The 24,641-nt window shown below is 43.7% G+C and overlaps 1 protein-coding gene across 3 annotated transcripts in view; it reads left to right on the forward strand.

Annotated features, from left to right (window-relative positions):
* Positions 1 to 22,071, forward strand: part of banp (BTG3 associated nuclear protein) — a 35,872-nt gene extending 13,801 nt beyond the window's left edge. For 2 of the 3 annotated variants that reach the window (XM_028958726.1, XM_028958727.1), the window contains exons 11-13: positions 1,048 to 1,098; positions 15,020 to 15,163; positions 21,016 to 22,071. In XM_028958726.1, the coding sequence (XP_028814559.1) occupies positions 1,048 to 1,098; positions 15,020 to 15,163; positions 21,016 to 21,138 (318 nt within the window). In that variant the 3' untranslated portion in view covers positions 21,139 to 22,071. The remainder of the gene's footprint in view (positions 1 to 1,047; positions 1,099 to 15,019; positions 15,164 to 21,015) is intronic. The other variant, XM_028958728.1, reaches the window with a different exon arrangement.
* The last annotated feature ends 2,570 nt before the right edge of the window (positions 22,072 to 24,641 follow it).

The following is a 24,641-nucleotide window of genomic DNA, read 5'->3' on the forward strand; positions in this document are numbered from 1 at the left end:
CCACTCCTCCCAACTGCCACTCACGGAGAGTGTTTTCATTACGAACCGGGCCGTTCTCATCAAAGCCATTTGTAACTCGATGTTTGAGAAGGAAATGAGCTGTTGGCAGAGATTATTTCTCACACTTCCAACATGTTTGGTGTGTGCAGACGAGAATGTTAATGAGATAAAGTGTCCAGTCGGAGTCTTAAGTTGGGACTTGAGAAATCAGGGCAGCACCAACAAGAATTGGATTTTTTTTTTTTTTTTAATTTCTATTGGAAAAGCGACAAAATATGTCAATTATGAAAAAGCCATCAGTTCCAGTCCTACTATGCATATGACTTGGTGATGAGCAGAAACAAGACAAACCTGTCTCCAACCCCATATTGCCTGTTTAAAAAAAAAAAAAGAAAAGAATAAAAGAATAATTTGGTCTAATTTCTCTCTGAAGTTACAATAAACTGACATTTCAAAGAAGTTCAGACATGTACAGAAATATCATCTTGCTCCCCCCAAAATACAATAAAAGTGTTGTTTCACTTTTGTGGCCTAGATTTAAAAAAATTCTGCCCTGGCAGATGGTGCCAACTACAATATTTTTAAGGAGTGTTTAAAATAGTCTTGGAAAAGGGTGTTTGTGTTAAATAGGGGATCTTATGGAAAAATATGACTCTATATTACATGAGAATCATACATGCATAAAAATGAGGTGTCTTATTAGCTAAATAATGCATTATATAAGCTAATCAGTTTTAAACAATATTATCATATAATAGAAAAAATTGGCTTAAATAATAATTTAAATTTCTTTTAATAAACTGTTACAGGTTATGAGTGTATGGACCATGAAGTAGTAAAGCTTATTCCCTTATTGTAGATATTCTTATTCAAACTGAACCCACACTCAGATTCCACCACTAGAGTCAATGGTTTTGCTCATGCACAAAATGGGAGCATCGGTAGATGGGGTTCTCTGACACCGGGGCTACTACCACACAATGCATGAAGTTGTTTCATGTGGTGTTTGTGTACCTGAGTGAGTGACACCTCTCTCCTTCTCATCAGGGCAACCTTCAGATCCACCAGGTCCATGTCGGGCAGGACGGACAGGTAAAGGTATTTATGCTTTCCCTTGTTTCTCCTTCTTTCTGTCTGTACACTCGGATCAGAGGCTTTGTATGATCAAAGTGCACAGGGACTGGCATTAAAGTGACTAATATAATCTCACTATGAAGCAGAGATGAGAGTAGAACAGTGTGTGCCTTGATGTTTGTGTGTGTGCACTAGTCTCGCCTACTTGATTGTGTGTGTAACAGTGTGACTTTGGTATTGCAGACCAGCACATTTATCCTGAAATGACCCAAATATCCAGTCAACATGCTTCAATTTCCCCCTCCTCCGAGTTTTTTTTTTTTTTTGGCATCTGGAATCCTAGTTTGAGTCTGGCTCCGATCTTGAAACCAAAATAAAAATATTATCTTTGCCCGTCATCTCACCGTAACTATTTTAATTATAACACATATCACCCGTCGCCGTATCTGTCCCATCAAATCTGGACCATTATCTTTTATCTCTGTCGTCTGACAAATCCATCTAACCTGCTTCCGATTCCAAGTAAAGCAGACTGTGCAGCGTGCGCCTGGGAGACATCGTGCGCCCGCTAGCCGGCCGAGCGTCACGCTGCAGCGCCACAAAGGCTGTAATGTCCGCTGCAATAGGATACGTGTATAAATAAGACGGCGGCGCGCTGCGGTGAGTTTCCACGTGCTGCGACTGCATTTTAAGGCCGGGTCTCATTGTCACTCACATGTGGTGAGAGAGTAGCTCATTGTCCTAAACGGCGCTCAGGGCCCGGTGTGTTAAGTAACTTAACGAGGGCTCCTATTCCTCCTGGCAGCAAATGAGAGTCCGGACAAAATAAAGCCTCTTTTCTCTCTCTCCTCCTTTTTTTTTTTATTCTCCCCTATCTTTGTGCTTTTATTTTGATGGTGTCTGTAAAGTGATAGGAGCTGTGCACCAAAGCAAACAAAAGTTTCTCTAACCCCAGAGTTCCAGGTCTGAGTTTTCACACACAGACACACACACACACGCGCGCGCGCACTAGATGACACGTTCCCTTTTAGAGCGCATTCCCATGCTTTCAGACGGGAACGGGACTGTTGTTGTTCTGCTCGGTGCTACAAGGGTATTTTAAAACATGACTTGGTCGCACTTTGGAAGGAACACTGGCCAGGGAGGGCACAACACCACAGTCGGGGAGACGGAGACGTTTCCTCCGGAGGCTTAGCAGCCCCCTGGTGTTGCCATAGCAACAGGGCTTGTCTGTCTTTTATCAGTAGTGGGAATCAAACAGCGAAATTGCTGGCCATGGTCACTAGATTGTGGTCAATAAGATCCTTCAATCTTGTCTGTGTGTGTGTGGGGGGTGAGTGAAAGAGACAGAAAGAGTAGTTTTCCAGTCCTGGGGATGCATGGAGGAGCCTGCTTAATGTGTCTGGATGGCTTCCACATCTCTCTCAGCATCAGGTCGCTTTGTCCAGAGCTCTCCTCCACCCCCTGTCTCCCCTTTTTTCTTTTCATCCTCCTGTGCTATAGATAGACTCCCTTGAACCGCTCTCTGTTCTGGGAACAGCTGGGGGCTTTTCTTCACGTCTTCTCATCTCTAGTGCCTGCGGTCTCAGAATAGAGTTTGGCCGCTCTCTGAAAGGCCGCCTGGTCTAAGGTTTCGAAGTGAGGAGTCGAATACTGGATTCTCTGAACAGCTGTGGCTCTCCAGACTGCAGATAGACGTGTCTATGTGTGTAGGCCGCACAGGTGTGTTTATCTCTGCTCCAAATGCACGATGGGTGAATAGGTATGGAGGTTGTCTTTAATCGCAAGGCATATATTCAAACGGGTGCATGGATAGTTTCTGGAACAAATGCACAGATGCAGTATGTTCAGGATCTTTCAGTCTCTTTTCAAATCAAAGAGCAAAAATAAACTTATTTTTTGTGTGGTCTGTTTCAGACTATTGCAGATGTTAATTTTTTTTTCATCCAAGTACTAGAAGCATTAAAGTAAATGTTTTGAACCCAGCACTTGCCATTAATTTGAGTGATAATAATTAGAGAACAGCTATTATAGAATGTTTTAGCAAAATTTACATGAAGCATGTAAATTAGATCTAAGCAGGATAAAGGTGTTTTGGAACCATAATGTTTCTGAGGGACAGAACAGTTGGATGCATTTTTCCCCATAAAGCTCAAGGCATCCCTGCTTTGCCTATAGTGGCAGAGTGGGTATTGGTTGTGACAGTGGTTGTCTTCGTCGGCTCTCTGGGTATGTAGTGTTGTGGTTTGAATAAGGTTTGTGCAAAACAGATGATTCTTTGTCCCAGTTCTTAATTTTGTAAATTACTATTTGTTGTATGAAAAAATGTTAATTAAATGGCACAGTGACCAAACCTGAACATACTATGCCCATTTTCTCAGAACACAACATTCTTTATGGCCTAGTATGAACATAAATGTTGCAGGTCTATGCTCAGCAGAATATCGCAATCCATTGCTTTTGACAGACAAAGTGAACCATTCGAATGTCAAATTAACCATTCCATTTCACATAAGCTCCTCGTAAACTCCTTCAGACCGTATAAATTTGCCTTTTTATTTTTCTAACAATCAACAGACTTTTACATAAATTGAAATCAGTGGTTAAAAAAATATTCCTCGGTCTGCCAGGTTCATAGTCTTAAGGTCTTTTTTTTTTTTTAAATTGCCTGCGGGTTTGAAAGTCTAGATTGTCTTTTAGACATTTTCTCCAAAACATGGATTTGCATGAGTCCCAAATGAAACATTTTAGGGAGTGGGATTTTGTTAGGATCAGTTTCAAATAAAGCACTGCTTGGCGCTTCAGACAGCATCTTCCAGCAAGAGGCAGGCTGAGAAAAGCAATGATGCTTTTGTGAAAGGGCACACCCCCTCCGTTCAGTGTTAATCGGCTCTCCGGCTCGGCTCGAAATCGGTTGTGGGTGTGTGCGTGAGAAATTGGATTGTGATGGAAATACTGGGGTAGATAAAAGGGGAAACAATCAATCTCATGGATGATGACCTAATGCACCGGTTTTCTGCAGTAATGACGATCTGTCAGGCCAGATCTGTGCTGTGCGGAAATTTGCGGTGAGTCGGTTTTAACTTGTTTGTTCATGAAGGTTGTGGTGACAGCAACCTGAACTGGTCAGACCAGACATCCCTTACCCCTGAGATGGTCTTCTCCAGAGATCCTCAGAAAACAATCATGAGATATACTGTTTCCAGCCATTCCTGGTCCAGAGGTTCTCCACTCAGTGCAATATGCCCAAATAAAGAAAGAAATGGGCATTTTTATTGGACGCAGACGCCACAGAGCTGTCTCTTATCAACTCCAAGAGCCTCCTGGATTACTGAGCTCCTCACCCTGTCAGGCATTGTATTCAGTCTTCTTAAAACCCGCAATCACTTGTATTCCAATATGCTAAAAGCAACCAAGTATGTGTGTGAGTACGAGAGCTCAGCCATTTATCATTTCAAAATTGATCCAGATCAGGTCCATGGAAAAGGTGCGGTCAGTGCAATTACAAGACAAGATCAATTAGGAGTTGTAACAAATTATAGCCCATAATATTGTGATAAAACCTAGTGCAATTACAAGCTTGTGGATTAAAAAAACTCAATTTATGTAAGAGAGTCATTTTCGGGGTGCAATATGAATATTTTTTGAGGGTGTTAATGAGAACACAGCACAATATTTTTTGAAACAGCATACAATATTTGCACCACCTGAATCTGAAATTGTATAAATGACTGCATGATTTGTGATAGAAACTCTTGATGTACATTTTTAGGTCGACGTGTAGTTTATGGCATTGTTTTCATTCCAGACCCAACTTTGATGTGTCTGAAGGCAATTCCTGCAGCCTCCTCTGCATTTACAGTCTGTCAGCTGCCGTATCCCATCAGCCTCAAAGTTCCTCACTCACCCCCCTCCACCACCTCACCATGCAGGAATACGTCACTCACCCTCCACCCCTCCGAAAACCCCCCGTTCGACGGGCACGCACACTTCACCCCGTGAGCAGATGGAACACAAGTGCTTTGCTGTCAAATAAAAACCCTTTCATGATGCTAGGAGAGAGAAAAGCAGGCTGTGAAATCGTAAAAGGCCAGCGTTTTTACGACGGCGAGATCGAAGCGAGCGCTCTTATCAGATGCCTCCTGCTCCCCCCCCGGCCGATTCCTCGGTCCGCGTGATGGGGCCTGGGCTCAGGGCTGCAGATAACCAGCGGAGATGGGATTGGATAATTCAGGGGAGCCTGGCGCCACAGAGAGGGGGAAACGGCAGAATACTGATGTTTCTGTTGTCAGAGAGGGACAGCTTTAATACGACCCAAATTACTGTGAGAAGGCGCTCCTCCCTCTCCGCTGTCTTTCTTGATTCCGCCACCATTTTCTTCTCACTCTTTGCACCCCCTTTCCCCTCATTTCTCTTAATCTCTGTCTAACCCACTCTTCTTGCACAATTTCCCTACCTCTTCTCTGGTCTTTATTATCTGTTCACCCTACACTGCAGAAATGCAGGCGGCATGCCACCATGGGCCAGTTTTTCCTGGTTAAAAAAAATGGAAGTCATGCATGGGACATGTTCACTGATGTGTCTCCTGGATTTACAGCAATAGCCTGCTACAAACGTTGGTGAGCCCCTATGGATGAGTGACAGCCCTCATGGTCATTCTGGACAATCTAAACCCCCTCCAGTCAGTATGCCATACACACCCACGGTCTCTTTCTTGTTCTCTGTGCTCCTGATACCGCTACACAGAGATCTTAGCGGTTTGTGCCGCATCGAATATAATAACTATAATAATTCTGACATAGTGCCTGTTTATATTACATGTGTTCCCAGTCTGTACTGATATTGTACGGCCGGCGATCTTTCTGCCCACTTGTTTTCACCTGGAACTTCCTGACAGATCCCTGGTGACCCTGGAGGTGCAGTGAACTGCAGTTCATCTGATTTATGCTGTTAGTACAGATGCTGACTCTCTGCCTGGGCCTGTCCGTATCTCCTCTCGGAAGGAATGGTGCGAATCGGGTGAAAGAAACGGCCGGTCGGCGGTCAGATTTACATCTCTGCCCACTCTAGGGGGGGCGCCACAGGGATGATGGCCACTCTGGGGTCATGCTCCACACCGCAGACTCCCCTCCACTCAACTCCCAGTGGTTTTTGGGGGAGAGGGGTCTGGGCCGAGCTGTGTTCCCAGCCCTGGCCTGGCCCGAACCCCATCCTCAGTCCCGGCCTGGCCTGTCATAGTTGAGCAACATCTGTTTCAGCCTGCTGGCTTCCAGAGAAGGATCTGTGTGGGAATTGGGGCAGGGATGAAGAACCTGGCCCACACACTCTTAAGACATGTTCGTCCAGTGGGGCTTTTTAATACTGACACCCAACTCTGACTAATCTGCACTCTTTTCAATAATAAAAAAAAAAAAGATCGTTACTTTTGGACTCTCATTAGTTCCCAAGATTAGCTTCAATCATCAAGAGATCTTAAGAGCACTGTGGGCCTCGTATTTCCATCTGCGCTGAGGTCACTTCCTCTTTGCACTGACCGGAAAGATCTGTTGTTGGGAGGCGCACTGGTCTCCCTGCCTCTGCAGCACCAGATGCTCATGCCTGACTGCTGGTAGCAAACCAGATGTGGGGCTGCATTATATGGGTTAAATGTTTGCCTGAGCTGGTTTAACCCCTCATATCTGGATCATGCTTGGGCTCACCCTGGCTCTTTTCTTTTTTACCTGGCAGCTTTTAAAGGTTACTGTAGTCTCTGCCCTGATTCAGAGTGAGATTGGGGCCTGGGGAAGGAAGTACGTACGTGGGTAATGCGTCTGAGTGGGCAGGATCCCATTTCAAAGGGGCCTGTCGTTTTCGGTGTATCTGTACAGACTCTTGTGGCATTATGGGAGTGCGATAAGGGCTTCTTTAGTATTTGGAGATCAGAAGCGTGCAGACGCTGTGAAATGAGGAATGTGAAGGATCATGGGAATTACAGCATGTTTTTGTTCTTCTGTGGTGTTTTTTTTGGGAGAGGGGGTTCTTTCCTACTGCCATATAAACAGTAGCGTGTAAGGAGTGTTCAGTAATGTCATATTTATTTGTTCATTTGTCTTCATCCTTGTTTTGGTTGCAGTGGTACCCTTGAGAGGACTACAGCAGAGACTAAAGAATTGTGTTTGTTGTGTACAATGGCAGAAACAGAGGAGGAAAACAGGAGGCAAAGTATTGTGTTCTATACTTGTGCGAATAAGTACCTCTCAATATGTCACATCGACATAAATGAGGAAGTAGAGTGTGCAATCTCTGTCATCCATATGGGCTCCTCCCATTTTAAACTTTGTTTTTTAAAAATCATCATTACAGTTAATCTTATAAAGGGCTGGGTGGGTAGTGCTTTCTTCCCCGATATGCAAATGAGTAGCATGCTGTCTTTTCTTTATTTCTATAAATTCTTAATACAATGGTGGGACATTAGCCAACACTTCCCATGCATGACATCTTAACACTGTTAAAAACCGGGCCTTTCTTGTTCGGTGCCCTTTAAAATGTACCTAGCCGAGTGAGTGAGAGGGTTTCTTCCTGGTTGAGGTTGACCAGATGTGAGGGTCAATGGGAATCAGAGAGATGGATGGGCAAAATGCAGTCAACTGCAGCTTCTTTCTAGCTGTGGGACGCTCTCCTCGCATCACATGTATAGCTGAGGCTTGTAATGGGAGAGATATCATCTGCTCTCTCATCTTCTTTCTTCTCATCCAGTTGGACTAAGATCGAGGCGGTGAGGGCGGTTTAAAGAACTGCCGTGGGAACCTGCACGGCTTAGAGGGTCAATGTGGTGTAGGCGCGGCTCCAGCCTTGCCCCTCGGTGGGTTCCCTTGCTCCCAGCAATGCATGCATCGTTACAATTGTGCCAAGTGTTAACAAACAGCTCGATTAAAAAGACAATGGAGTCGTCAGCGGCCTGTGCCGAAAGTTCAAACGCCGAGGGAGCGCTTTGACTAATGAGGCCCGTCGTGCCGCGTACCACTAGCTCTTCTTAAATTTGCCTTAAATTACAGCTGCTATTCCTGTCCTCTGGAAGGCTGCACCAGAATGAATCTAGAAGCGGGTTTAAAGGTTAGGAGAAAGAAATGGGAATGGCACACGGGGGTGGGAGCGGTCAAGCGGCGGATAAGATCGCCTGCAGGTGTCAAACAATTGCCGAGCAATGATTGTGTTTGAGGGGCCGGGGCCCGCAGACGGCCGCAGACCTGATTCGACTAAGAGCTTTATCTTTATATCTTCTGACCGAGGGGGCTGGTGAATAAAGTCTGTTTATATTCTGGCCAGGACGCTGGTAGGTTCGGCGTGGAGCTTTGGACGACCCCGCCGATGTGGTAAAATTATATGCGGCGCAACTGACTCGGAACAGAGACGCTGAAGGGCTCACGAGTGTTCTGAGAAAAGCGTGATCAAGTGAATAAGATGGGAACGCGACGCCAGATGCTGGGTAACTGCTGCCCAGGGTTGGGAGGGATTACATATTTTTGAAGGGGGGTGCGGAGATTAAGTTTGTTTACGTCCTCTCTGCCCACCCCACCCACCCCCCCACCCCCCCAAAGTGGTTTGGTCTGAACATCTGTCCTGGCCCAGGTCTTCCACAGATGCACATGTTGTTGTCGGCTGTGCAATCGGAGAGGAAGTCTCTGACTTTCCAAACTTTTTTTTTTTTTTTTTTTTTTTTCTACCCTTTTAATACGAACCTGAAAGGGTAGGAGTGAAATGCTGAGCTTGATGAGAAGCAGATTTGCTGCTTTGTGTCATATGTTTTCTCTCTGCTTGCCCCCTCCCCTTTCTCTGCCGTGTTGTTTCGTGTTGTGTTGTGGGAATGTGGAGGATTCACAGGGTCACAGTAAACTTGACCTTTGAGTACAGTGAATAAGGGCTGTATTAATGGCTTCGTCCCGGTGCCATATCCCTCCTCTCTCCTATTTTCCTCTCTCTGTGGACCACTGGTGGGATTACCCTTGACTTGCCGTTCTTCTTGCCTTGGCGTTTGTACACAATAATGAACCTCTGTGTGTAATGGCGGTGGGGTATAAACTGAGTTCTTTTCTTTTATTGAACCTAATGAGTTTTCTTTTTTTTTTTTTTTTTTTTATGGTATCACAGATACAAGTTAAGCTCGTTTATACTTTGTTATTGGATCCGGCCTAAGCCTGCAGCAGTTTGTTGGAATGCAGCGAAAGAGTAATGGGAGTTGGGAAGAGAATTTGTTTGCTCAGTTGGTTATTGCACTTCGATCCGGCTTTGCTGACTGGTTTTTGCGTTAGCCTGCTGTTTTGATTACAGTTTCTTCTCCGGTTGCATGTCTTTGGTGTACTGTGTCGCTGTTTAAAGCATTACGACACAAAAAGATTTATTCTGTGTCTTCATTTCTGTTTTCTTTTCCCCTGGCGACTGTGTTTTCTTCCAGTCTTAGCAACCAACAGGCGCTGTAATGTGTTACCTGTTGGGATGATTATTCTGCTCACTGTATTCATTTCTTTGGCAAACCCACAAACCCTGGATGGTTTTAGCAGGTAAAGTGGAGACGACTCTGGGAAGCACATCTCCTTTCCTCCGCAGCCCAGGTTGCGGTTGCTGTTAGAGCACTGGTCGTTCAATCATCTGGAAGGATCCAAGTGCCCTGTTTTTGCCAGGCGGTCTATGTATTAAATCAGACAGTGTTATTCTGACACCCCCCCCCCCCCCCAACCCCCTTGGTAAATGAATAAAGGTTAAATATGGACTCCATTATTCCACTGAGAAGTCAAGATGACATCTAGAGATTCTAGACATGGGTATCGTCCAATATTTTGTGTGAAATTAACACCAAAGTAGATTGATTGTAGTATCACTAATGGCACCATCCAAAAAAACAAAAGTATACTGAAAATGTATTTATGGAGGGCGGTGGAGTCGAGTTGTGGCTGGTGTCGGCTGGGTATTATTCCCCCTGGAAACAGGGATAACTGTTGACTTGAAAAGAAGGAAATTGTTCAGCGTGCACCTCGACAGCCGATGCTGCTTGGAAAGTGTGCATGACTAGCTTTGTTCTCCCCTTCTTCCTGTCCTGGGTCTGAAGGTGTGTGTGTGTGTGTGTGTGTGTGTGTGTGTGTGTGTGTGTGTGTGTGTGTGTGTGCTCCTCATTTACAGAGTAGAGCAGGGTAGAGGACAGGATGCTCTGAGAGAACAGTATAAACCATCATCAATCAAGACAACAGTGACAGAGGAAGTACAAACGATGTGGGTGTTAAATGGGACTTCTTTTTGAAAATAATAGGTGGGAAAAGAGGATATTATAAGTATAATAAGAGCAGGATAAATTAGGATCATCCTCTGTGAGGTCTGCCTTAAAGGATTTAATGCAGAGGCACAGAATCACACCATGCAAAGCAGTTGCAGAGGCTGTTACCATGGTTACCTAGATAATTTCAGAGACAAAGCATAATATAGTGGAATTAAACATTGAGTCTTTGTGTTTGTCAGTTTGCCTTTTCCACATTGTACAGTATCCATCCACTGTAATGCAGGTGTAATAGCAGGTATTTTCAGGAGGGTGGTGCACGTTCCAGTCTGCGTGTGAAATGTTCTGGGTTTTGGATGCTTCTCTCGGTTTGGATTGTGAATGACAACTTGGGTGAGTTATTGCTCGTGTGTTCCTGAGCTTTTGCAAAAGTGGCCTGTTTTAAAGGCCTTGGCGGTCAGAGCTCAGGGGCTTTGTTTGGGCCAGCGTTCGGGAAGGCAGTCCTGCTCTTCTCTGTATTGATTATTGTAGGACGGAGGTTGTGGTCAGAGAGGACGCTGGGCAATTGGGGCCTCTCAGCTTGTCAGAACCACAGACCGAGTTCCAGGCCGGAATCCTTGGGGTCTCTTCCCACAGCTGAGAATGCAAGTCTTACTTTAATAGGCCTTTGAAACGAGTGAACGGGTCAATTCTCGTTATTCTCACCACCCCCCACCTGCAGTAGATGTACTTACACAATCATTCGGGTACATTACAACACGTGCACGTGCTGCTGTGTAGATGACACGCATAGTGGGCCACGCATGGTTTGCCACACAAGCATGTAAAGTGGTTTTTATTTAATTTTGTTTATAAACTCATGTCTGCATCCTGTCCCTTTAATAATCATGCAGTTCTGTAACCTTGTTATTACAAGGTGTTTTGAGGCATTGTTTTTTTTTTTATTATTACTATTCAAGTGTGAGCCATTGATGGAATGTATCTGTGTTTTAGGCGTTGGCTCATGGGGACCCTCAGGACCAGATTAGTGGTGGAGTGCTAAAGTAAAAAAACAAATGTATTGGTCATAAATTCCACCCATCCAGACAGAATCTTCTTTTGATTAGCTCGTTCTGCTGAAGCTGCTTCCAATTCGTACAAGAACTCCCATTGCACTCCTCTTTGACTCGCTTTTTTCCCCCTCCCTTTCCCTTCCCATCACACCAGGGGTGCACAACTACAGCTCCTTAGGGCCTGACTCCTGCTCAGGGTTTTCCCAATTCAAACGAACTGGAATGAACTTACAGAGGTTTGCTCCGTAATTAGCTTCTTTTGTGCCAATTGTGCAGAAATAAAGGAATCCAAGCAGTCCCGGAGTCAGGCTGTCCAGCCCCCTGGGTCGCACCCTGTCCTGTCAGTCTGCTCCTCATTACTGATACACCATGCCACCCACAAACCCTAGGTCACATCCCTGTGATGTTCCTGGGACTCGGTCCCCTATTTCCTGCCCGATGTCTACTGGTGTAGGTTTTGATCGAGCAGGGAAGGATTCAGCACCTAATTGCTACCATCAGGCCAGACCGGTGGTGGCATGTAATGGTTGAGAAGCTGGAGACACTGTGGTGAAGCTGGCAGGGGTCCCCAGCAACAGACGGGACACATCGGGGCTCGGCTGAACTTCGAAATATGCCACTGACTCATAACTTCAAAGCCAAGGTCCGGGATGGAGGAGAGGGGTGGTGCAGGGGAGTTTAGTGGGGAGTTTCTGAATCTTTAATTGAGGTTTGTGGGATATGATATTTTTTTTTGCCCTGAGAAGCAGATTCTTCTAGTTCAGACTACTGGGAATTTTTCCCAAGATGCCGCCCAGCTGGCCTTCAAGCCGCTAATGCTGAGTTGGCAGTGTACTATGGGGGATGTAAGGCAACTGCTGCATGCAGATGAGGCATAGGAGCATGAGATGGACTGGGATGTGGAGATGATGAACAAATCAGAGACCGAGATCTGGACAAACGGTGTAGCTGTTGACCATTGTTAGGCAGATGATAACAACCATCATGCTTTTATGATAGACATCTTTATCATAAAAGGGCAAAAGATTGTGATAGGGGTGGTAAGGTAGACAAACCTATAAAATGAAAGTGAAAGTGAAGTGATTGTCTTTGTGAAACACTGCAGCACAGCACACGGTGACACAATGAAATGTGTCCTCTGCTTTTAACCATCGCCCTTGGTGAGCAGTGGGCAGCCGTGACAGGCGCCCAGGGAGCAGTGTGTGGTGACGGTGCTTTACTCAGTGGCACCTTGGCAAACCTCTGATTATGGGGCCGCTTCCTAAACCGCTAGGTTAATACCGTAGCCTACTCAGCTGTTTATTTTAGCCATTTTATGTTCTAAGCATCTAGTCCTAATTAGAACACAATTAGTCACAAAGCTGTCAGGGCAACCAGCCCGAGTACAGGAAGAAGCCAGGTTGTCTTGGATGCTCAGCATTTACAAGCGAAATAATGAGAAGGAATGGGAATAAATCTGCGGCAGGGCTGCTGATTTTGTGGTGTGTTATGGGGCTTGGAGACACACTGAGAAGCCTCATCCGTCATCCACTCCTGTCGTCAGCCTATCAATAGCTAACAGTGTGTGTTACTGTTTGATACGGGCTTCACACCCCTAAATTAAGGTCTGAGTTAGCAACAAATCTTTCATGAGGCCGTCCATCCATAAATCTCAGTATCTCTTTAATTTAGTCAGGGTTGTCATTCATCAATTCTATAGTTGTGAGATTATTATTAATATGGAGCAGTAGCTAAAGTGAGCTGCCAACAGAGTTTTTACATTTGAAATGTATAACAGGACCTGTCAGTCCTGCTGTACCTGTGGGGGAAATTTACTAATTCAGAAAGAAGTATATTCCAGTATTGACAAAGTTATGAACAATACATATATTTTATATAATTCTAATTCTTATCATTTGCGATTATTATGACTGATGTCCACAGTCCACACTAATCACTATATATGTACGAATTACTTTTTTCCAGTTCAAAGTTTTGGAAACAAATGATCTCATTTATTTGTTTTGCGTAAGTGAGTTAGTACCAGTTCTGTATAGTGTTCTGTTTTGTTTTTTTTTTCTTTTTCATATTTTGTTAATATAATTTAGATTCAGGCCTTCAGTCTTTTGTTCTTGCTCTGTTCCCCAGTTCATCTTTAGGTTTGCCTGTTGAAAGGTGAACTTCGGTTTTTCATTAGCCTTGATGCAGGTTCTCTGATGAAAAGCAGCGTGATGGTGCCACCAGGATACTACACTGCAGGGATGAATCCGACCACAAAACGTTTCCCTTGTGCAAGAAGATGTTTCAAATAAGTTTTGATTAAATGAGACAGAGGACTTGAGCTTTTAAGTCAAAACTCAAATCGCATGTGTGCTTCAAACCTGCAACAGATTCATTGTGGATATTATGTGATGCCTAGTATAGCAGTGAACAGTTTTCTGTAGTTTATGGTAACGTTGCACAACTAACTTTCATTGCGGGTTCTGTCTGGATTACTTTTTGAAAGTGTTAAATAAGACATACCACATTGGATGTGTTGAGTAATGTTTGATTCACTAGTTTGCAAGTCAGTGTTTTTAACTTCAACTGTGAATAATCAATCTGCATGTTTGATTTTGGAGTGGATGCGGTCCGGCGATGTCTGTAACCAAGGTTTGATTTGTGATGTTGTCATTTGATTGTGTTGCCATGCTAGTTGGTTTTTATATTTTGGGAACATCAAGACTATATCTTCAGGTACTAAATTAAAGTTTAAGTAATCCCCACAGTTGAATACGTGCTACTATGCATGTAAGACGTATTGATGGGTGGGGTGTGGGTCAATCTTTGCTGTTTGCTCCTCCCATTTTAAACTCAACTTGTAAAAAACACCAAGTTTGTCTAATGGGTGATAGAAATGATTACACACAAATACCTTATACTAGCTGACAAGCCTCATGTGCTGTGTCTGTTATAGCACTTACACTCCAGTATGGTCCTTCTGGGAACGATTTAACTGGATAAAAATTGTGATGTTAAATCATGTTTCAGCATTCATCAGTATTTATATTGTTTTTTTCTGGTTTCTTTAAGTGTGTATGGATACGGCCACATGTTCATTCCATCAGCACAAATACAACCGAGAAAATGGCCTGAACACACAAACAGGACAGTCAGACCAGAAGAATATCTGCTTGGTTGTTTTTTTTTCGATTTCCCTCTCTGGGTTGATCAAGGTTAATTAGAGTGCACGGCAGTAAAAGCTGATTTAGGGGCTTGAGCTGTTTGCTCAGATTCTTTCTGCTCAGATTTCTCTCTCTTTCTTTCTTTCTTTCGCACTCGTTCGTTTGAGCGCCGGCAGATGCTCGTAACGTGAAGACAATGGTGATGATGATTGGCAGGTGTACCCCATAACGCCGAGAACACAACGCTAATATGTTTAAACTTGTCATCGTGCTGGATGTGATCGCACGCAAATACAGAGCTGTTTGCATTTTTCCCTTGACACAGAGAAATACTTCACTGTGACTGTAATACAAACCCAGATGAAAGCGTACTGGGGATTAAAAAAAATGATCTTGTCTCTGTTAGTGTTATAGTGTGATAAATTGCCAGTTACATTGTTAAGGTGAGGGTATAATGTCTGTAATGATTGCTTTTTTTTTTTGTTTGTTTTGCTTGTCTCTGTAAGGTTGTGAGAGGGCCGCAGCTCATCGCCGTTGCTTCAGCCGATCCGGGAGCGACTGGAGTAGAGGCTTCGCCTCTTCAGGGCAACGACATCCAAGTGCAATATGTTCAGCTGGCCCCTGTTACTGACCACACGGGCGCCGTGCAGGTGAGAAACCAAACGTCTGGAATCTGATCAGCCAAGCATCCTGTCAAAACGGGAAGTTGAGGTGGACACCATCTTATCCTTGTTGTAAATTTAAAAAAAAAATCCAGAAAATGCTAGGCAAAAATTCCTCAATAATGAAGTATTATTCAGGGGGGGATGGCATGAAGAGGCACAGAATGGGTTTGTATTAGTGAAAACAAAACACTTTACTTTAGAATGCATCTCTGTCATAAATCTAAAATTTCCACCAATTCTAACATTCACACAGGTGAGAACAATCAGGGACATTATGGAATGCCGAAGACCGGAAGTCAGGGACCCAGGGGACTAACACAGGGCAAGGGACCTGACAAATATTTAATTTTGTCTCATTTACTTTAGACCTTGTAAAAAAAAATAAAAAATAATAATCCTAATGCTGTTTGTCATAAAAAAGGAACATTTAAATAGTCATAATAACGACCAATTATTCACTGTTTTCACAATTATTGTTTCTTATTGGACTCCACTTATTGGTCCTTTTGGCTTTAAACTACATGGTCGATTTACAGGATTGGTTCCATGTGTTGGACCGGCTACCTATAAAATACATGCTGCGTAGTTAATCCTTCACAATTATTCTGATTGTTGCCTCTGAGTAATTAACAGCAAAGGATTTTCTGCTTACATACAGAAGTTAATAGAGCAGACATGAGGCCATAAGCAGTGATATATATCATTAAGCAGCGAGATTTAAGACTTCAATGGTCACATCAGTGGAGATTTTTATTGCTCTGCGATGGTTCATTGACAGCAACTGCTGATTGCACTCATCATGCTGCAAATGTTCTAATAAATATCTGTTCCTTAAGGCTGAATTTCGTTTATGGGATGAAAAAAAAAAGTGGTTATAGTATAGTACTTCATTTACATTGCCTTCTCCAAAGTCTTAACAAATATCCTTGTCAGAGTCTGAACAGAACCCAATTCAGAGACTTGGCCTTTGTTGAGAAAATCTTGCATTTGGTCAGTATCAAAATTTGTGCCTGAATGACAGGTCATTTTTCAGCACCAAAAGCCATATCACAGCTGGGTTCTACTGCAGGACCGTTATCATAAACACACAAGCAGGAAGTGGGCCAAAATTCCTCCGCAGCACTGTGAGAGGCCAAGCAATAATTACAAAAAGTGTTTGGTTTCAGTCATTTCTGCAAAGGTGGCGTGACCGGTTTAGCAGTACAAAGTCTAGATGGATTTTTCTCACAGGAATATTGATAACTTCACTAAAGAGATCTTTCAACAACTCTGTTTACTCGGGTTTCTTGCCATTTTGGGCCGTGGAAGGTTAACATACAAAAAACTTTTCAAGGTTACTGTTTGAATGAGGTCAGGTTTAAAGAACAGATGATGTATTATGACGATGGCACATGGCGGACCGTGCTGACAGCCATCGAAGATGCGCTCCCAAATATAACAGTCATTAATTACCAGTGTTTGCAGCCTTTGGACAAGTGTTTTTTCAATCGATAGCTGAAGAGGAATCACTTGACTAGCTGGAATAAAGTCATCCAGCCAGATGGAAGTCCCGCAAATGTAAATATTTCCTGTGTAAGCATAGAAATGGACGTTTGACCATAGTGCTGTAACATTAATATCTTCTGTGAATGCCAGTTTTTTTTTTTTTTTTTTGGTTATGTGCTAGTTGGGAAACTATACTGTTCCAAAAAATATAATTTTTGAAAAGTTTCTTTAATCATAAACCAAATAAAATATGGTTTAAGGTCATACCGTCCTGTCATATATCATAGTCAACAGTCTATGCGCAGGCGTCAAGAAGATGCACAGCAGCGATCACACAATAATCAACACAATTACTTAATACTTGCAATTGATTAATCATGCAGTCGATCATCACAAATCTATTTACGCAATGGCTGCTGTGCATCGTACATCTCGCGGTGACAAGAATTCCGGGGAACTGAGCTGTCCCTTAAACCTGCTGGCAAATGAGGCCAAGCCCCACCCACATGAGAAATCTGGTGGCAACCGAAGTGTAGAGGTAAAAGGGGGTGGCTTGACTGAAAACCCTGCAGCGAACTTGAATGTCACACAGACATTTAAGAAACAGAGCAATATGTAAGCAGAAAAAAAGTCTCTCTTTTCTATGTCTTATTTTTGTTTGATATTAGCAAATTTAATATCATGTTATCGTAAGCTACATTCCACGAGTATAATTAATCAATCTTTGCAGAATCGACAGTATTGTGATATCATTGTTAGCATGGGCTATAGTGTGTGATCTGGCTGCTATGGCTTGACGGTGACCAGTACTCTTCACAGTGTAGCCGGATCTCTAGCATCCTGCTTCGTTTCAAGCCCAGAGCCATGAGGTGATCCAGGTTCACTTGCTGATTCGGGCTAATCATGGTTCACATGGTTTCCGCTAGCCGTAACGAATGGCTGAGTGCACTCATTCCCTTTCTCGTTTCCCTTTTTTTCCCCCCTTTATTTGTAATTATTTCCTCATGATGCTGTTATAGTCTTTCCAAGGTAGAGACTCAGGATGTGCACAATGGCGTAAGACGTTGACAGAGCCAATGCATGGCCTTGTTTTCAACGTGAAGAGAAGCAGGAGGAGTTGCTGTGTTCACAGTCGTCTTTGAATGTAGGGATGAAAAGTATAAATTCATTAGTAAAGAAACATCCATACACCACTAAATTCTCTCATTTTTTTGGAGTCTGCCCTGGCGCTTTGTATATCTTCTCTGCAGGTTTAGCCCTGTAAACATGTATTTAAGCAACAGTTATGAAAACATGCACACGTGGAGTACCAAGGGATGGAAAAATTATAATTAGCGGATGAATGCTAAGACTCCTGGAATGAAGATATATCTCTGAGAATGAAAATCATGTGTTGTGAAGTCCTGAGGAATTCACCACAGACCTGCTTTGAAGTGGCACCACCAGATCTCACTGGGGTTGCTCAGTTTGCTTTCTGGTTGAAAAAATAGCAAGAACAATACAAAAAATGTCACACATGCGTGTGATTAAGAGAGTTTTAAAACTCTGTATGGGAACATCGAAATGTTGCAAGTACAGTAATTCTTATACACAATTTTTATTCTTATATACAATATACAATAATCATGGTGATGCCTCACAATAGGTCTCCTATCTCCTAGTGTGGGAGATTTTCTTGTGTGTGCTGCTATGTCCCCTGTTCACCCAACTAGCATGGCCTCCCAAGTCGGCCACATTTCCCCATCCATGACCAGGGCCCACATTCTGCGCACATAAAAAGAGCGTGTTTCATCTTGTTCTGTTTATGCATGCTGGACATGATTACCACTAGTGCATGCTGATGGCAGTTTGTTGTACTATGCTAACTTGCGTCATAGCCTACGATTCAATGACTGCGATCATCGCAAAGTCTGCAAATGTGTCGGCTTTGTAATGAATTTGGTAGACTTCTGAAAGCGCACTGCCTGCCGGAGGCTGGAGATGACAGTTTAACTGGTGTGTTGTGTGCAAGTGTATTTTTTTTTTTTTGTCCCTTGCCAGGTGTGGTGTCTTGTCTGTTTTCAGGTAAATGTCCCGTTTGCTACTCGGGGCAATTTTCCAGAGGATTGGTTTATATAGTGCATGCAACCTGTCCTTTCTCTGCTCTGTGTTCAAGGATGGGACTTTTTTTTTTTCGTGTTTTTTCCAAAGCCAGCAAGCCCCTTCTCAGGTGCACAGGGTATAATTAGATCAAGTAAAGGGGAAAATTGCATCACACGCTCAGACGGAACGTTGGTCTCCTCTCACTCCCAACTGTAACAGTCCAGTGTTTGTCCTGCAGAAGACCTGCATCATGCCCTGAACTTTGAGTGTTTTGTGTGTGTTTTTTTTCCCCCATTTGAATAAGCTAAAAAGTTTAAGCAACGACTTGTCAATAACGTGGCCATCAATAAAGTTTAAACCAGACCCTGGTTTCTCAACACCCTCCCAGCAAGAGAGAGAGCATTCATTACAAGAAAAAGGAAGGAGCCTGAAATGAGTATTGTTTGTAATTTCTCCCCGTCTGGATTTCGTTGCAGCTTTGCAGCAATCAAGCTGTTTATGCTTCGGTGGTGGCGCTTACTGCGCTTAAAAGGCAGGATTATTTGTTGTAACGCACAATTGTGCCCGTACAATAGGAGCCAGCCGAGCACATCCTTTAAATCCAGTGCTAAATTCCCTGCTTCATTAGAGATTCAGTGACAGGCTTGGAGATGACAGCAGCTTTAGGAAGAGAACAAATGGTCATATTACTTTTCTCTATCTCTTCACACTTAAGCCAGTAGTGGATAATTAACAGCTCTGCAAATTATATCTGTCCTGGAGTCGGGGAAGCTTGTGCTCTTTAACCATTTAAAATTTCACATGACTGCACACACCTTCTATGTTTTATGTACATATATGTATGTGTGTGTGTGTGTGTGTGCCTTTACAGTGTTGTGGTTGTGAACCCTGATTGGTTCCCTGTCACAAGGTCAGGAGGTCAAATGAACAGTGCGGAATTTGTTTCAATGGGAAGTGTGGAATTATGGGAACCACTCTCATCTGTTACCAAGCACATGTTTGCACTTATACAAGCTCTTGAAAATTGCTTATGCTTTTTATCTCTGCATATTTATTTATCTCTGCATATTTTTGTTTCTTTCTTTCTTTAATAGTTTCCATAACTCTGGCAGGGTCACACAAAAGAACATAACGGATACAGAATGAAATAATATGCCCAGACAGGAAAGCGTGCATTTCTATGTTTAGAGCTGGGCATTTGTGAAGAATCTGTGGCTGAAATGAAGAAAGCTTGATAGATCGTTTTAGTCCAGTTGTAAAAATTCAGTCTGTCCATCATCTCAGGTGGGGGAATCTCTCTCTCCCTCTCCCCCCCAGTAATAAATGGAAAAGTACAATAATCCATGTTAAATTATTATAATTGCACAATTTTGTTCTGAAGCACCTAAATTACTTCACAATTTACCAAATGTGTCACATACTTGACTGAAGTCCTGAAGACTGTTTTTTTTTTTTCCAGGTGTTTTTCCAACATATCAACATATTTATGGAATAAATATGCCCATATCTGGGAGCTTACCCAACATTTTATAGCCACTGGACGCAGAGTTCGTACATACAAACCTGCTGTAACCTGTGTACAAGTGGATAAATATTGATTTGGCTGTTTTGTTGAATTGTGGACCACAGCAGTCGTTCAGTAGGACACGAGAGGGAGCGCTGCACCGTGGTCAGACCCGAGGCTCGAGGCAGGCTTGCTATTTATATTTTTAATTAATTTTAATCATCACTATCGCTTTATTATTTTCGCTGCAAACTTCCCCAGGCAACGATGTCTTTGAAACCTGCAAAACGGTCGTAAAAAAAAAAAAAAAAGACGATTTGATTAAGTGTGAGCGGAGAAGAGGACGAAAGCCGTTCCAGAGCTTCGCCTTTTCATTCTGATTAAAAATGTAAAGCGCTTGATCCGGCGGACGGGGGTGGAGGAACGCGCAGGTGTGCCGAGGAGAGGGAGACTCTGGCTCTCTCATTAGGAAGGAATGACTCATCCGTCGTGGTAGTCCTCTTCCAGAAGTGACTCATCCTCACACGTCTGCGTTATTTACACATTTCTCTCTTTTTCTTGTGTTGACTGAGATGAAGTGCATCCTTCAGCTAACCTCTATTTTTCCTTCGCTCGTTCACGTTCTGGTTCTGTGTCTCACTTTGTCTCCTCGATCAACCGGTTTCATACACATTTAATTCCAGTTAATCTCCCATAATGCGAAAAAGTGATAAAAGGGCTGCGGAATTCATCATTGTTATTCCCTCTCTCCCTCTTCCCCCGTCAGGCGGAGAGTCTGGCCCCAGTGCTGCAGGCTGAGATGGAAGTGAAGGAGGCCATCCAGATCCAGCAGGCCGAGAACGGAGAGGTGGTGCAAATCCAGGTGCCCGTCAACACTGTAGGCACCTGAGGGGCGGAGCCTGTCTTTGACGGACACAAGGAGCACGGCCCTGCAGCAGCAGCAGCAGCTCCACATGGAAGAGAGGAGCAGCAGGAAGGAGGAGGTCACAGCTGTTTAAATCAACAAAGAGAGATAAACTTATGAGACAGTATTGTTCCAGTACCCTGCCCAGAAAAACGATGTTCTAATTTATACAGAGTCGTGCACTTCTGGTACCTGATGTTTCATTATTTTATTAATCTGGTCCTGGCAAGCACTGATAAACACTGACCATCTCGGCGGGAACGGCTGCCAGGGCCTGAGCTCGCTCCAGACGGAGCACAGACGACCTCCGCCGCCTCTGTTCTCTCTCGGCACAGCCCTGGCTCTGCCCAGGTCTCAGCGGATAAAGCCTTTCTCATTAGACAGGAGACTGCCGACACCGGCCATCACTCCATCACCTCCTCAACACAGTTTGGTTTTGTTCAGTGTAATCCCGGAGATTTAGTAGGAGCTGAGCAATTCCATGAATCTTTTCTCCTAAGAAAAAATGAATAAAAAACCCAGACTGCTGCCAAATGAGACCCTTGCTCTTCTCACACCCCAGTTTGCGTTTTTTTTTGTTTGTTTTGTGCTAGGTGTGTCACAAGTTTTGAAACCTGTCTTGGTTCGTGTAATTCATAATCAGGTCCATTATTTATCTGTACCGTTTTTTAATTATTATTATTTTTTTTTTTAATACAAAATGTGTCCATAAGCTGCTCTTCTGTTATTTTTAGGCCTCCTTTGCCCATCTGTACACAGTTTGTCGTAGCATGCAGAGTCATGTGACATGTTTGTCTTTAATACCTTGTGGGGAACATGGCACAATATTTGCAGGCCTTTAACTTTTTTTTTTTTGTAATAGAGAGCCAGAGCTGTGCATAGTATGCATATTGCTTCATTTTCTGTTGTCCTCTGTTTTTTTTTTTTTTTCTTCCATGTGTTCGTGTGTGAAAGAAGGGAATAAATATCTGTGGTTGGCAAGGACTCGGTTGTCCTCCCTTCTTTTGTGGTTTTTACATTCACTCGTCTTTAAACATAAACAGTAGCTAACTGGCTGCGAGAGATCACAACCCCATTTATCTCCCCGCCGTTTTCTACGTTCCTCTTACAATTTCAACCTTACTCAGTGACTTTGATTCCCTACGAATACATAGGAACATGAGTTGGAGGCACCCCATGCGATTTAAGATACTCGCCATGGTGCTTTGCAGTAACAGAGACTGGAGTTGGACCCGTAATATTTACATTTACAGCATTTACAAGTCTGTAATTTACAAGTTCCCTAATCCAGAGCGACTTACAATCAGTGGTTACAGGGACAGTCCCCCCCTGGAGACACTCGGGGTTAAGTGTCTTGCTCAGGGACACAATGGTAGTAAGTGGGGTTTGAACCTGGGTCTTTTGGTTCAGAGTTGAGTGTGTTACCCACTAGGCTACTACCACCCTACACACTACATCATACACTAAACATCCTGTTTATAGGCTAGCAAAACAGGGGCAGTGGTAGCCTAGTCGTTAAGGAAGCGACCCCGTAATCAGAAGGTTGCCGGTTTGAGTCCCGATCCGCTGAAGGGGCCACTGAGCAAAGCACCGAACCCCACCCACTGCTCCCCGGGCGCCCACTGCTCACTCAAGGTGATGCTGTGCTGCTGTGTATCACAAGTGGCAACCAGTTCACTTCAAAGGCATCAGCAAACATTTGGGTTAAAACAGAGAATTCTCAGAGGAAACGCTTAAATATGACTTAAATAAAGTACGTATGTTTTCATTCACACAGCTGGTATTGCTACATAATATCCGCATCGAACGAATAATACTACATGTAACAATGTTAGAGTCTTTAAAAATGAAAAAAGATGAATACATTACAATATCAGAAAAGCACATATAAAATCCCATATAAACTTGGGTCAACAAATGGGAAAACTTACTAACATTACACCCTCTGAAATGAATCTGCCCCCGCAAGAATGTCACATTTCAATACGATTTTAAGTACTGAGACAATAAAATTATGTTATGAAGGGTCTTTTGTACCAATGTAATGACATGCATGTTACATATTAATACCCAGAGGCACAAAAAGCATAATTTGAGCTCTGAGAATGTAAAATAAACATTTGTGTTCAGATAAAGTAAAAGTTGGCTAGGTGTATAAATTAGCCCCATTTGTAGTCATTCTGTGGGCTCAATTGAAGACATTGTTCTGACGGAGCAGACAGGGAGCTGTTGGAGGAGGAAGGGTACTCTGGTGATGCATATCTGAAAGGCGAGGGGAGAGAGATAAATGGAGCGCTCACAGTTTTTGGGGGGATTTCCCACGCACCGACTGATGTAATGGTATATTTTGGAAGCCTTGCAAGAAACAGAGTAAAACTTGATACAAGCACATCTTTGCCACTTCCCTTTGTTTTCACTCGGTCTCCACGTCCCTCCACATCCCTCTTATTTTGTTATCACCCCCTCAGAAAGCCGCCTCTCATTTTGTTCCCTGTTCCTGTTCTCTCTCGGCCTCTGTCTACCTCTCTTCCTTTTTCTTTTGTTGTCTTCTCGACTGTCTGCGGAAAGGCAGTTTTGGCACGACCCATGTGCACCCCCTTCTCACATCGCTCCCCAGCTGCCCTGGCCCCAGTATCCCCCCTTTTCAGCCCCAATCTCTCCCACCCTCACCCTAAACTGAGAGGGACCTGGCTGTCCTTTCCAAAAACTGTATACGCAGCGCAGAATGTAACGGCCTGGACCCTTCACTCGTTTACAACCTGGTGGCCGGCCAGTGATCCGGGGCGGTCGTCACGGCAACGGCATGGGAGCCACTGGCTGCTCGGCCTGATAACCTGCATAAAAAAAAGTGCGGCGATGGCGGGGAGAGATGGAGAAATGGATGGAGGAAGGGAGGGTCTGGATGTCAGACAGACACAGGCTTGGGGTAAAAAATAAAGTTTGTTTCTCCTGGCTCCAGCTGCACTCCCCATCCTGTCAAGCGCGCCGGCCCATTTTCATCCCAAATGCATCACGCATTTGGCACCTCCCTTCAGCATATCTCTAATACTGGCACCGGTTTCTGTTTTTCACGGTGTGGCAAAGGTCTTTGCGGAGTTTTACAAGACTGATGGGGTCGTCCTGGGAAGCATGAAATGCACAAATCATATTTGGATTTAGTAATGATGAAAATAAAAGCGCATTTCCCCTCCCTGTAATAAATCTGAGCTTGTTAATCTTTTGGAAACAAAAGTCTGCATGTCCAGGTACTCTGCTATGATAACTCACATGAGAGACGGGGTTATCGTTTGCCACAGACAAAATAAAACGCCGCTCCAGACGTTTTTCACAGCACCACGGGCTCCTCCAGTCGATCTGAGCGCCCCCACTGCTGTGATGCGTCAGTTTGACTCGGAGACTGTTTACATCCAGAGGACAGCTGTGTTGGATCAGCAGGAAGTAAGTGCTGCTGACAATAAGTACTTAAATGTGACCATACAATACGTTTA

Source organism: Denticeps clupeoides, chromosome 17 (genome assembly GCF_900700375.1).
Source record: "Denticeps clupeoides chromosome 17, fDenClu1.1, whole genome shotgun sequence".
In the NCBI taxonomy this organism is placed as follows: Eukaryota; Metazoa; Chordata; class Actinopteri; order Clupeiformes; family Denticipitidae; genus Denticeps; species Denticeps clupeoides.